The 13,281-nt window shown below is 40.4% G+C and overlaps 1 protein-coding gene across 2 annotated transcripts in view; it reads left to right on the forward strand.

The window, feature by feature from the left end:
* cacna1c (calcium channel, voltage-dependent, L type, alpha 1C subunit) overlaps positions 1 to 13,281 on the forward strand; it is a 143,400-nt gene that overhangs the window by 107,934 nt on the left and 22,185 nt on the right. For both annotated transcript variants that reach the window (XM_078787170.1, XM_078787173.1), the window contains exons 24-33: positions 597 to 703; positions 1,101 to 1,115; positions 6,290 to 6,377; positions 6,460 to 6,567; positions 6,640 to 6,692; positions 6,766 to 6,912; positions 6,993 to 7,194; positions 7,953 to 8,111; positions 8,199 to 8,309; positions 9,080 to 9,163. In XM_078787170.1, the coding sequence (XP_078643296.1) occupies positions 597 to 703; positions 1,101 to 1,115; positions 6,290 to 6,377; positions 6,460 to 6,567; positions 6,640 to 6,692; positions 6,766 to 6,912; positions 6,993 to 7,194; positions 7,953 to 8,111; positions 8,199 to 8,309; positions 9,080 to 9,163 (1,074 nt within the window). The remainder of the gene's footprint in view (positions 1 to 596; positions 704 to 1,100; positions 1,116 to 6,289; positions 6,378 to 6,459; positions 6,568 to 6,639; positions 6,693 to 6,765; positions 6,913 to 6,992; positions 7,195 to 7,952; positions 8,112 to 8,198; positions 8,310 to 9,079; positions 9,164 to 13,281) is intronic.

The following is a 13,281-nucleotide window of genomic DNA, read 5'->3' on the forward strand; positions in this document are numbered from 1 at the left end:
TGGGTCAAAAATGACCCGGGCAGGTTGTTTTCTTGACATATCTGAAATTTTCTTATCATTTCTTATTCCAGGTATTCCTCAAAAAACATGTTTTTGGTATCATACCATTCACATTTTTAACTTACCTTTTATACATTTTAAGAATTTTTTGTTTTTGTGTTACTACACAGAAGCAATTATGGACAGACTCACATGCCCAGACACCCAAACTATTTGAATCAGTGGAGCATTTTAGACTTCAGTAACATTTTTTAAGTACTTTTGCTGTGTTTTTTTTTGCATACAAGGAGATAAATCAATACAACCTGAACAGACAGCTTTGATAGAAAATGTCTATTCATGCTAACTTGTGGGTTAATATAGGACAGGAGCGATTATGGGCAGACTCACATGCCCAGACACCCAAAGTCATTTGAATCAGTGGAGACTTTTTGACTTGAGTAACATTTTTTAAGTACTTTTGCTCTGCTTTTTCAGTGCGTTTTTGCAGTTTGATGTCGCAAATAACAAATAATAACAATGTTTCTATATTACAGCTTCAAAAAGGCTTGCTAAAAAGCTGTTTCATATTCATAATCATCTCCAATCCATCACAGATGACAGCCTACGGGGCCTTCCTCCATAAAGGCTCCTTCTGCAGGAACTACTTCAACATCCTGGACTTGGTGGTCGTCAGCGTTTCACTCATCTCCTCCGGGATACAGTGAGTGCCGTCGGATTTGAGTTTTTTTTTTTTTTTACCTCATTAAAATAAATAACTCACCTAGCACCTTTAGCGATTATCACCCCTTGCATTTAAACGGCGTCGCCGAGTCCTCAGAGTCTTTGCCTTCAAGGGCCGTTAGTCGGCTCCGGAAGGACACACAAATCAACGTGTGGAGTGGATAAGTAGGGAAATGTTTGGCTTGGTAAATTAACACCCCGACCCCCCCCCCACCCCCTGTGCTCTTTCTTCTTCACACTCCATAGCTTGTGCTGTTTGTTATTAATTAATAAAGATGTCCTGTGCTTCTTGCAGCTAATAACTCATTGGAATGCTGTGATATTTCTCATGTTTTTAATATGCTATGCTACACTCTCTGTCTCTAACGCTTTAATAGACTAGACTTCTCGACGTAAGTTCATATTAGTGCTTGTTAACATGCCCTTAAACACTGTTAACTGTCTCAAAATGTCACTCCCTTATTTGCTATTTCTGTCGTTTGGGAGAGTTTAGCTCTTTTCATGTTGAAAAAAAAAATAATAATAATAATACAAGTTTTGAATTGATATAAAACATACATACAGATCATGCATACATGATACAGTGAACGCTCCAATGAATGACGTTATTCAGTTACCCACTGCTTGACCACTGGGGGTGTCTATCAGCGGTTCGATATCTTGGAGGTCCCTTGTAGTTGGAGGAATTCACGAAGCCAGTAGCCTCCAATGTTTCACGGATGCGGGAAGTGGTGGTGACATTTTATACCCATGTGCCCCCCTTGCAGCCCCCCTAAAATGTTCTTAAGTCCCCCTATAATTTGATATTTTTTATTGATTAAAAAAAAAGTTGTATTGTTTTTTTGTTTTTTTTTTACAAAAAATATTCATATAATATTACTGCTACTACTACTAGTAGTAGTAATAATCAGAAGAACAATATAAGTAATAAATCATAAAAAAATAATACATAATATAAAAATAAATAATAAAAATAAAATAATAAATCGTAGTAGTAGTAATAATCAGAAGAATAATATAAATAATAAATCATTAAAAAATAATATATAAAGAATTAAAAATAATAATAAAAATTAAATAATAAATAGTAGTAGTAATAATCAGAAGAAGAATATAAATAATAAATCATTAAAATAATAATAAATGTATAATATAATATAAAAATAATTTATAAAAATAAAATAATAAGTGAATAATAAATAATAGCGGTTTTGCAGTGTACATTGTGTGTACTTGTGTAAATTGGTGGCCTAAAACAATTGAGTATCTCTACAAAATCTGTCCAAAAGTGGGAACAATGCACGTTCTGCGTACTGTGACGTACACTGGAAGTAAACAGTACTTGACTTTAGTGTATAAGGTATAAAGTAGTGCAGGATATTTTGTGCCAATGTGTGCCATGTTCGTTAACATTTAGTTTTCGACCTTTTTTAAGCATTTAAATGTCATGCATTGTCACGGCAAATTGTGTGACACTTATGTCTGAATGCTACATAATAGGATTTTTTGGTGGTCCTTAAACACTCCATAATTAGTAGTGAGAGCAAAAGTGAAACTTGTATATAATCTTTTCCACCTTGACTCCGATTCCTTGGCGTTTTTGCTGGTGGCCTCAGAACGCAAGTAAAATAATTAGTCGGAAATAACAGCCACTCTGCATCGTAGGAAAATGAACCCCCCCTTCGGTAATTGGAGCGTTTACAGTACCAACTGTATATATTACACAGTAATAGCCCTCCTTTATGTAAAACTGCAGCATCAATTCATATTTTCATGCAGACAATGTGATTGTTTCATTAAATGAAGCTTATTGTTAACAATAAATGGACTCTTAAGATGAACTCAACTCTCCCGGGCAATAGAAATGGCAGCGGAATGGGAAAACTGCCCGTTAAAGGTAAAAAAGCGTGTGGGATGTTTGCGGACTGACACGGTCAAACCGCCGCCTCTTGAATTAAAAAAAAAAAACAAATCTGCACGTGTACTAAACCAAATTAGAAAAGAAATGATATTCCATTAAAAGAGGCATCATCGCATTCATTACGGAGAGGAAAATATTGATTCTAACTGTCCAAAAACGGGCCCTCAGGGAGCACTTCCTGTCATGAGACAGCTGCTAAATGGCGTAACAACCGGCAGGTCAGCTGCCGCTTTTCACTTTAACCGCATATCTAAAAGGTGTCTGGTTTTTAAATTTATATGATTTGATTGTACGCCGCTTTTGACCGTGTCGGCGGCGTCATCCCACGCCGTGTCAGCTACCTTTAATCGCCTTTTCCTGTCACTTTCAGGCGTCACTTTCTTTGCTTTATTTCCGACGACAACCCCTTAGAATGATACACTGGCATTTTGATGACACGCGCTTATGTGTGTGTCTGAACGGAGGAAAATGTTGAGCAAACGTTTTTTGGTTTTTTTTTAATCTCATACATTTCATCCTCAAATTGCAAAATGTCAAGGTATTCATTTGAATTTTGGAGGATTTTTTTTCGGGCACAACTTTGCTTCCGTTTGGCCTGTACTGACACTTTCCTTCTAGCCTGCACTAGTTTGTGTGTATTTGTTGTGTTTCTGTGTGTGTGTGTGTGTCTGTGTGGTGTGTGTAGCCGGGTTAGTTGTGTGGTGTTGTTTTGAGTTGAAAAACACACATTTTAATGTCTGTTCAAGGAAATAACTTTGTGTTTACAATACAATATGTTTTAATGGGGGGCAGCACGGCGGTCCCCGCATCCCGCACCCGGCCTCTGCGACCCTCATGAGGATAAGCCTTAATAATGCCTTCTGATTTAATGGATTATGAAAAACATTATTTATTTTATTTTAAACTCATATCGGTACTTGTATTGTATATTTCCTAGCTAGCCTTTTGAGTGTTAAGCTGCTGTGTGATGAGTTTTGCATTCGCTGGAAGACGACACCGTGACATCCTGCGATTTCCAACGGGTTGACATTGTAGAGATCCAGTGGTTAGCGCGTAGACCAGTCCAGGGTGTACCCCGCCTCTCGCCCGAAGACAGCTGGGATAGGCTCCAGCACCCCCACGACCCTCGTGAGGCTAAGCGGTAGAAAATGAATGAATGAATGAATGTAAATAATACCTTCTGATTGAATGGATTATGAAAAACATTATTTATTTTATTTTAAACTCATATCGGTACTTGTATTGTATATTTCCTAGCTAGCCTTTTGAGTGTTAAGCTGCTGTGTGATGAGTTTTGCGTTCGCTGGAAGACGACACTGTGATGGTGAATGACATCCTGCCATTTCCAACGGGTTGACATTGTAGAGAACCAGTGGTTAGCACGCAGACCTCACAGCTAGGAGACCCCGGTTCAATTCCACCCTCGGCCATCTCTGTGTGGAGTTTGCATGTTCTCCCCGTGCATGCGTGGGTTTTCTCCGGGGTACTCCGGTTTCCTCCCACATTCCCAAAAACATACTAGGTTAATTAGCGACTCCAAATTGTCCATAGGTATGAATGTGAGTGTGAATGGTTGTTTGTCTATATGTGCCCTGTGATTGGCTGGCCACCAGTCCAGGGTGTACCCCCACCTCTCGCCCGAAGACAGCTGGGATAGGCTCCAGCACCCCCCGCAACCCTCGTGAGGATAAGCGGTAGAAAATGAATGAATGAATGAATGTTTTAATGCCGTTCTCGCGTGGATTTTAACTGTTTTACCACAACCACAAGGGGGCGTCATTGCACGCTATCTTGGGATTTCTATGATATGTTATGATGTATTAATCAGTATTATTGTGTCTTTGTTTGTAAGTAAATTCTAGTCATTGATATCCCATCAAAAGTGTTTAAAGATACAGTGTGTTAACCCCTTTTGTTTTGTTGTTTCGTGCCTTTTGTCTTTTCGTTACATGTCCTCTCTGTCACTTGTTGTGTGCTGTGTGCTCATGCAGCACAAATTGACAAGATCCCCGTCACAATTTTGAAAACCTACAGCGTCCGACAGGGGAGCAAACGTGCAGGAACGTTGAAGCGCTCAAACACGGGAATGATCCAAGACCAAAAAGACCACCAAAACACAAAACACACGCAATGGGATCATGTTGTAAACAAACAATGCTGCAATCACATCAATGTTTCCAAGACTAAAAACTAATACAAAAGAAAAAAATGCCAAAAACGTACACAAATCCCCAAAACAAAACACTTGCATGACAGAAACGCTGCCAGTTCACCGAAGAAAACGGACGTTAGCCAGGCTATACGGGGTGTCAGACCTGAGGGACAGCCATCTTGAAATACTGAAAATAATAACGCGATCCCTCATGCCTGGCTAGCTTCCTGGGAGCTAACGTCCGTTTTCTTCCATTTGCAGCTTTTTTTTTCTTCTGCATTGGTTTTAAATCCGGGCTGCAGTTCTCAATCACTGACTGGATTATGAAAAACATTATGTATTTTATTTTAAACTCATATCAGTACTTGTATTGTATATTTCCTAGCTAGCCTTTTGAGTGTTAAGCTGCTGTGTGATGAGTTTTGTGTTCGTTGGAAGACGACACTGTGATGCAGACTGTTCTATTGGTCAATGACATCCTGCCATTTCCAACGGGTTAACATTGTAGACGTCGAGTGGTTAGCGCGCAGACCTCACAGCTAGGAAACTAGGGTTCAATTCCACCCTCGGCCATGTCTGTGTGGAGTTTGCATGTTCTCCCCGTGCATGCGTGGGTTTTCTCCGGGTACTCCGGTTTCCTCCCACATTCCAAAAACATGCTAGGTTAATTAGCGACTCCAAATTGTCCATAGGTATGAATGTGAGTGTGAATGGTTGTTTGTCTATATGTGCCCTGTGATTGGCTGGCCACCAGTCCAGGGTGTACCCCACCTCTCCTGTAGCGTGTACGACGCTTGCTGCCGCTCTACATCGAAAAAAATCATCATGTGACATGTCGGTTTTTTGGGAGTGCTCCTGGCTTCCCAGCATGCCTTGCCGCACTTGTTTTTTTTAATAAGATGCTAAGCTAACATGTTTATGTTAACATAGTTATTTTCCCTATAATAGTAGTAGTAGTAGTAGTAGTAGTAGTAGTAGTAGTATTGTGTGTTGTGTCCTCCTTTTCAGGTGAGTTCAGTGTTGACCAATTAAAGAGTGTTTTCCTTTAAATGATCCGAAGTGCCTTTGAGCATCTTTCATAGGAATGGAGTTTTAACCCCAACGTATGTGATATTAACATAAAACGGCACTTACACTAAACGTTGATGTCCAGTAGGGGGCAACATTACGATGTTGAGCCCACCCATGTGATTGCAGCATTTTCCGCTTGCGTGTGTTTTATGGCGTTTGTGGATTATTTCCGTGTTCGATCGTCGCTGCGTGTTTTTCCCCTGGCGGTCACCGTAAAAAGCGTATTTACCGTGAAATGATTTGGATTAAAAAAAATGGATGCAGCACAAAAGTTTTCCAATTTACAAGCTTTACTCCAAAGTATTTCCATTGTATTGAGTCTACTCACTTTTGAGTACTTCTTCACAGTTGCTCCATCCATTTTACCTTTTTTTACCCAAAATGAATATTTTATCCACGTCTGATTGAGATCCTCGTTCCAGGTCCAGTGCAATTAACGTGGTGAAGATCCTGAGGGTTCTCCGAGTGCTTCGACCTCTGAGGGCCATCAACAGAGCCAAAGGCCTGAAGGTCAGCCCTGAAACATCTACATAAAAATATTTTAAGATATGACAAGCGAGTACCATCATGGTGGTTTGTCTGCCTCTCTCAGCACGTGGTGCAGTGCGTATTCGTGGCCATCAGGACCATCGGCAACATCGTCATCGTCACCACGTTGCTCCAGTTCATGTTCGCCTGCATCGGAGTGCAGCTCTTCAAGGTAAGCGACATCACAGAACAGCTTCTGGCGCGTCTTGCGGTCATCATTGATGCTGTTGATGTTGTCCTTCAGGGCAAGTTCTTCTTCTGCACGGACAGCTCCAAGCAGACTCAGGCAGAATGCAGGTAAAGGATGTGAACCGACGACGACAACGGGCGCCGTTTCACACACGAATGTGTGCGTTGTGTGTTCTATCAGGGGGTCGTACATCATGTACAAAGACGGCGACGTGGCCAAACCCGAACGGGCGCAAAGACACTGGAACAACAGCGACTTTAACTTTGACGACGTTCTTCAAGGCATGATGGCTCTTTTTGCTGTGTCCACCTTTGAGGGCTGGCCAGGGTGTGTGCACACACACACACACACACGTGGTACCGGTGGTGTCGTATGGTCTCCTAACGCGCTCGCATCTTCTCTCCAAGGCTGCTCTACAAGGCCATCGACTCTCACGCCGAGGACGTGGGCCCCATCTACAACTACCGCGTGGTCATCTCCATCTTCTTCATCATCTACATCATCATCATCGCCTTCTTCATGATGAACATCTTCGTTGGTTTCGTCATCGTCACGTTCCAGGAGCAAGGCGAGCAGGAGTACAAGAACTGCGAGCTGGACAAGAACCAGGTAATGTGATCCGTGCACCAAAGTCTCTTATGGTGCATCAGATTACAATTGAATGCATCCCATAATCAGTTCACAGTTCCACATGTCCAAAAGGAGTAGGAAGAAGCAAAGCTTATTAAATCCTACCCCTCCATCTGGTACTTTTACAATCAGTAACTGTTACATTTGTTCACTTCCTGCTTTCCATAATATAGTTTCAGTTTTTTTTATTTAATTTAATTTAAATACTATGTATTATTAATGTTAATATGTTATATATATATTATTATTATTATATCATTATTACATACAATATATTTATATATTAATATTAATAAAAAATTAACTTGTAATTATATTTTAATTTATATTATTTATTGTATTTATGTATTCATTATTGTATATTCTTATTTAAATTATTAATTCATTTTGTACTTTTTAATTTTAAATTTATTTTATTTTTTGTGATATATAGTATATAGCACATCATGACTGGTTGAAGACTCTTCATCCTTGTATTTAGCAAACATCAACTGCTTGTATTGTTTCTTGAATTGGCTCATCGTTGTGCATTGTTTGAGGTCCTTACTCAATCCATTCCATAGTTTGATTCCACATACTGAAATGCTATGGCTTTTTAACGTAGTCCTAGCATAAAAGTGTTCTTCTCGTCCGGTCTTGGGTCGCACGGTGGATTTGTGGTTCGCATGTCCGCCTCACAGTCAGAACGACAAGGCAGTCGATCGTGGTTCACGTTTTTTTTGTGTGTTTTGTCACAGCGTCAGTGCGTGGAGTACGCCTTGAAGGCCCGCCCCCTGCGCCGCTACATCCCCAAGAACCCGTACCAATACAAGGTTTGGTACGTGGTCAACTCCAGCTACTTTGAGTACCTGATGTTCACCCTCATCCTTCTCAACACCATCTGTCTGGCCATGCAGGTAAAACACACACAAAGAGCAAACAAGAATCTTGATGTTCATTCTGCAGCCTTCATTTTTTTTTTTTTTGTGCTTGAACCTTTGCAGCATCACGGCCAGACGAAGAACTTCAATGACGCTATGAACATCCTCAACATGCTCTTCACGGGGCTCTTCACCGTGGAGATGATCCTCAAGCTCATCGCCTTCAAGCCCAGGGTAGGACCGCTTTTGCTGCAACACAACATGTTGTTATTTTAACAAAACAAGACTTTTTATTGTTAGCATTAGTCACCGTAAAACTTGCAATGCGTTATTAACCGTGTTCCCCTTTTCCGTGATTGCATAAGCATGGGGTTAAAAAAAAAAAAATCCTTGTGTCGTGAACTTGTCCTTATTCTACTCCGATCCTTGCCTCCTAATGTTTATTTTGATACTTCATAAATTTTTGGGCAAAAAGTCAGAGTCCTGCACGCCACCTTGTTTGGGCAGCCATATTGGATTTATCTGCCCAAGCAATATGGTAAAGAAGAGGACGGTAAGTCAGGGTGTGTTTACACTTTCTGTCATTCAGTTCATCAAGTGTGAATGCCGTCACCGCAAAGCTTCCGATATGAAGTGGACCGAGACCACTTGAGAGATGGGATGTGGTCTCAGTCTGGAATGTGGTCTTGGTCTGAACAAGCATGCCATGATAAAAAAACCCTTCCTGATAAACCGTTCATGCTTGTTCAAGCTCTAATTAGACCCTACAGTGCAAAATGTACATTTTTTTTGTCCATGTCACAATGTTGCTCTTTAAAAGTATATTTTAGAAGCTTTTTGTGAAATTTAAGATGGTAAAAAAAAATGGCGGCGTTCACACATGTGTGAATGCACACACCAATATGGCCGCTTAACCGTGCGACAAGGTGGTGTGGTGTTTCCCTTTCTAACCTTCCTCTCTCACCTTACTCCCCCCCCTCCCCCCTCCCCAAATCCTTGTATAGGGGTACTTTAGTGATCCCTGGAATGTCTTTGATTTCCTCATCGTAATTGGCAGCATAATAGACGTCATTCTCAGTGAGATCAACGTAAGTACTCGCCCTCCGCCCGCCTCTACCTCCTTCTTTCCTTCCTTTCTTGTGTCATCTCCTCCATCCTTTCCTCCTATTCCCTCCATCCTTGAGCCCGAGATGGCCATTCATTGGATCCCAGACATGCAGAAGTAAGATACAGTAGGCAGGATTTAGCCACTAACTCGCGACTCACGCCAACATGACAATTTCTTGGAAGTTTTTGTCTTCTTTTTTTTCCATTTAAATGTCTTCTTTTCTGCCTTTTTTTCTGTTCTCTCCATTTCTCGCCCAGCATTATTTTATCGATGCATGGAACACATTCGATGCCATGATAGTTGTGGGTAGCATTGTTGACATAGCCATCACTGAGGTTAACGTAAGTAGTGAGTCCAGATCCCTCCCATTCCTACACACACACACACACACACACACACACACACACACACATACACACACATGACAGGCCGAGCAATACCCATCTTGCATGCTTTAAAATGATTAGAAACCCTGGCCTGCATTTGATCTGGATGAATGAGTGGAAAGAGCCAGGCGGCGCCTTATGATGCATTTTTTTTTCAGTAATTTAGAACACTTTTAAAGCACTTTTGTTGGCTCTACCACCACATTAGGAACACTCGAGATGTTTATCCTTCCTCTTGTGTTAGATTTCTGGTATCATCTCTTATGTTAACGGGTCGGTTTTGACCCATGTATTAAATCAGCTATAAAATACACTAAAAACAATAAGTTACTATCAAATTTGCTTCTTATGTCTTGGTTACCTTCTTAGGCTTCCTCATTCATGAAAATGTTGGTTTTAATACTTTTGGTGTGGCCATTTTTGTCACTATACTCCTCCATTTCAATTTCCAAAAATGGTCAAATGAACCTCAAAAGAATCATATCAATAAATTGAATTATTTTGTTACCTGGTTATTACTGAGGGATATAGAACATATCTCTTAAATCAATTAGTTTTATTTATTTTGTAATTTTAGTATTCATCACTAAAGAAACATCTATTTTGTTCGGGTGAATTTTGACCCATATATATTAATGTCAAGAAAAGGTAGAAAAAGTTCTTGTTTTCAGCAACAGAACTTTAGTATAAACTGAAATTAAAAACCATAACAGGTCCAGATCTTGGTTTACGGTACTTCTTGCCATTCTTTCCATGATCCAAATTGTAAATGTGAAATCAGCCAATCAAATGAGTGAATTCACCTCACATGTATTACTGGAAAAGCGGTCAAAATGAGAATCCCCTGAAGCTGACATGATGAGAAAATGAGCTGGTTGTCATTGTGTTGGCTAAATTGTACACTTATGGTTTCAGTTGTGGATCAAAATATTGCTTTATAGTCATATTATTATTATAACCGGGCCGAAAACCGACCCTAACAATACAGTGGTCATAATTTCAACCAGACCATTTTAAAATTTAGTAAAAAAAAAAAAAAAAAAATTTGTTTTTATTTTGTTGAAATAGAGTTTCCTGACAAAGTCAAAAAAGCTTAAATGTAAAAATGTAAAACAGGTCGGTGCTGACCCTAACACAAGAGGAGGGTTAAAGATACTCTATTATGCACAATTTACTTTTTAATGATGTTTTTGGAGTTTTGGTACACCATCGAAACCATTAAAAAAAATTTTTTTTATTATAAAAATTTTTTTTTTTTCATTTTTTATTATTTTATTATTAAAATTGCTCGGCCTGGTCATCAGTTATCAACACACACCTTTGTTTGCATTGCTACATCACTTTGCATAACAGATGACAAGATGCAATATCCCCATTCTGGTCCGCTTTTTCTTCAAAAATAGTTTCGTATCCGGAATAAAATGGCTTTATTTCCTGTGTTGTTATTTTTTTTTTTTTTAGTCCAGCGTGCCGACACAGCGAAGGATTTAATCTACAAATGGTTATGTTCAAGGCCGCTGAAATGTATGTAAATATATTTATGCATTCATTTATTCTCGGCGGTCAACGATGGAAAAAAAAAAGCATAATAATACTCCGGGACCGGCACAAGTCAAATGTTGAGTGTGTATTGTGTGTATACTTCAGGCATTGTTGGCGTTGCTATTGTGGCGTGGAGTCCACATCGTTTAGTCGGAAGTTCTGCATCCTATCCGACGACGATGGCTGCTCAAATGGAGGAATGTTGCATAATGTGAACGCACTCGTAGGCTACACCTGAACACGTCTTAATAATAATACTGTGTACGACACAGATAGAATGTAAGCATGGCTAATGTCACCCCCCCCCTTCTAACCCCGGGGGCGGGGGAATGCAGCTGCTTTAACACCATTGTAACAAGGCGAGGATGTGCACAAGGGTACCGCAGCATGTTCCCCTATGGTGGAATGAAGTGTGTTTCACCCCAGACGGGGCTGGCCCGGCATACCAATAAGCTCGCCACTTCCCAAGGGTGCCCGGTGCTCCTCCGGAAAAAGGGAATCCAATGCGCATGTGGCCCCCCCACTCCTCCTCTCGTCCTACAGAAGCTTAGCAATGCTTCTTATGATATAACGCTTAACGATGTCGTCACTTTGATTCGAGCGTTCGATGGCGAGGTTGACCTGAGCGGAGATATGCATCTTTGTCATCGCACTCATGACTAAACCATTCATTTGTGTGTCGTGTTTTACTGTGTTTTTTACGCAGTAACATTGCCTTCATTGATGCAGTAACATAGTAAGCTAGTAGTAGGAGTAACACTGTGTGATGTAGTGGTGTTGTCACATACAGTTGCGTAACCTGCCGCAGTAAAATTAGCACTTTTTGATGGAAACAGCCATATTCTATATGTGGTTGATTATATACTTTAGGAGCTTGGTTGTTAATTGAACTATACAGAATCAGAATCGCCTTTATTGTCATTGTATTGCATACAATGACATTTAGGCTGCATGGCGGTCGAGTGGTTAGCGCATAGACCTCACAGCTAGGAGACTAACATTCAATTCTACTCTCTGCCATCTATGTATGTGTGGAGTTTGCATGTTCTCCCCGTGCATGCATGGGTTTTCTCCGGGTACTCCGGTTTCCTCCCAAAAACTTCCAAAAACATGCTAGGTGAATTAGCGACTCCAAATTGTCCATAGGTATGAATGTGAGTGTGAATGGTTGTTTGTCTATATGTGCCCTGTGATTGGCTGTCCCGCCTGAAGACAGCTGGGATAGGCTCCAGCACCCCCATGACCCTCGTGATGGATAAGCGGTAGAAAAATGAATGAATGAATTTTGCCCATCAACCAAAATCCTGAACACGATCCCGTCTATCGTCTCGTCTCGTGAGTTGGCTGTCCCGTGACACCCGTACTATTAAGTGGATTTAATTTTTTTCCATGGCCTGAACATATTATGTCTAACACCCTGGAAGTTTGCATGTTCTCCCCGTGCATGCGTGGGTTTTCTCCGGGTACTCCGGTTTCCTCCCACATTAGAAAAACATGCTAGGTTAATTGGCAACTCCAAATTGTCCATAGGTATGAATGTGAGTGTGAATGGTTGTTTGTCTATATGTGCCCTGTGATTGGCTGGCTGGCCACCAGTCCAGGGTGTACCCCGCCTCTCGCCTGAAGACAGCTGGGATAGGCTCCAGCACCCTCCGCGACCCTCGTAAGGATAAGCGGTAGAAAATGAATGAAGGAATGAATGTTGGTACAGTCTCCCTTTTCTAGTGAGGAACTGACATTTTCCTGAAACTAACCAATGTTCTACTGCTGACTATTAAATAGTTCAATTACACCCTCGCCCATCTCTGAGTGGAGTTTGCATGTAAATTGAATTTAAAAAAACTTTAATTATATTAGGAAAGCAGGAAGTGAACAATTGTAACAGTTACTGATTGTAAAAGTACCAGATGGAGGGGTAGGATTTAATAAGCTTTGCTTCTTCCTACTCCTTTTGGACATGTGGAACTGTGAACTGATTATGTGATGCATTCAATTGTAATCTGATGCATGATCAAATGAAATTAAACCATTACCATATACCGTAACAAAATGTAGAATTGCAGTAAACAAAATGTAGTATTGCACATATTGTACCTGAGTTTCACTTGAATGAATGAATCCTATTGCACATTTGAAGCTTACTGTACATAACAGTGAGGTGTGTGTTTTA

The sequence above is a fragment of the Doryrhamphus excisus genome, linkage group LG2 (assembly GCF_037039965.1).
Source record: "Doryrhamphus excisus strain RoL-2023G ecotype Guam linkage group LG2, RoL_Dexc_Guam_v1.1, whole genome shotgun sequence".
NCBI classification, from domain to species: Eukaryota; Metazoa; Chordata; class Actinopteri; order Syngnathiformes; family Syngnathidae; genus Doryrhamphus; species Doryrhamphus excisus.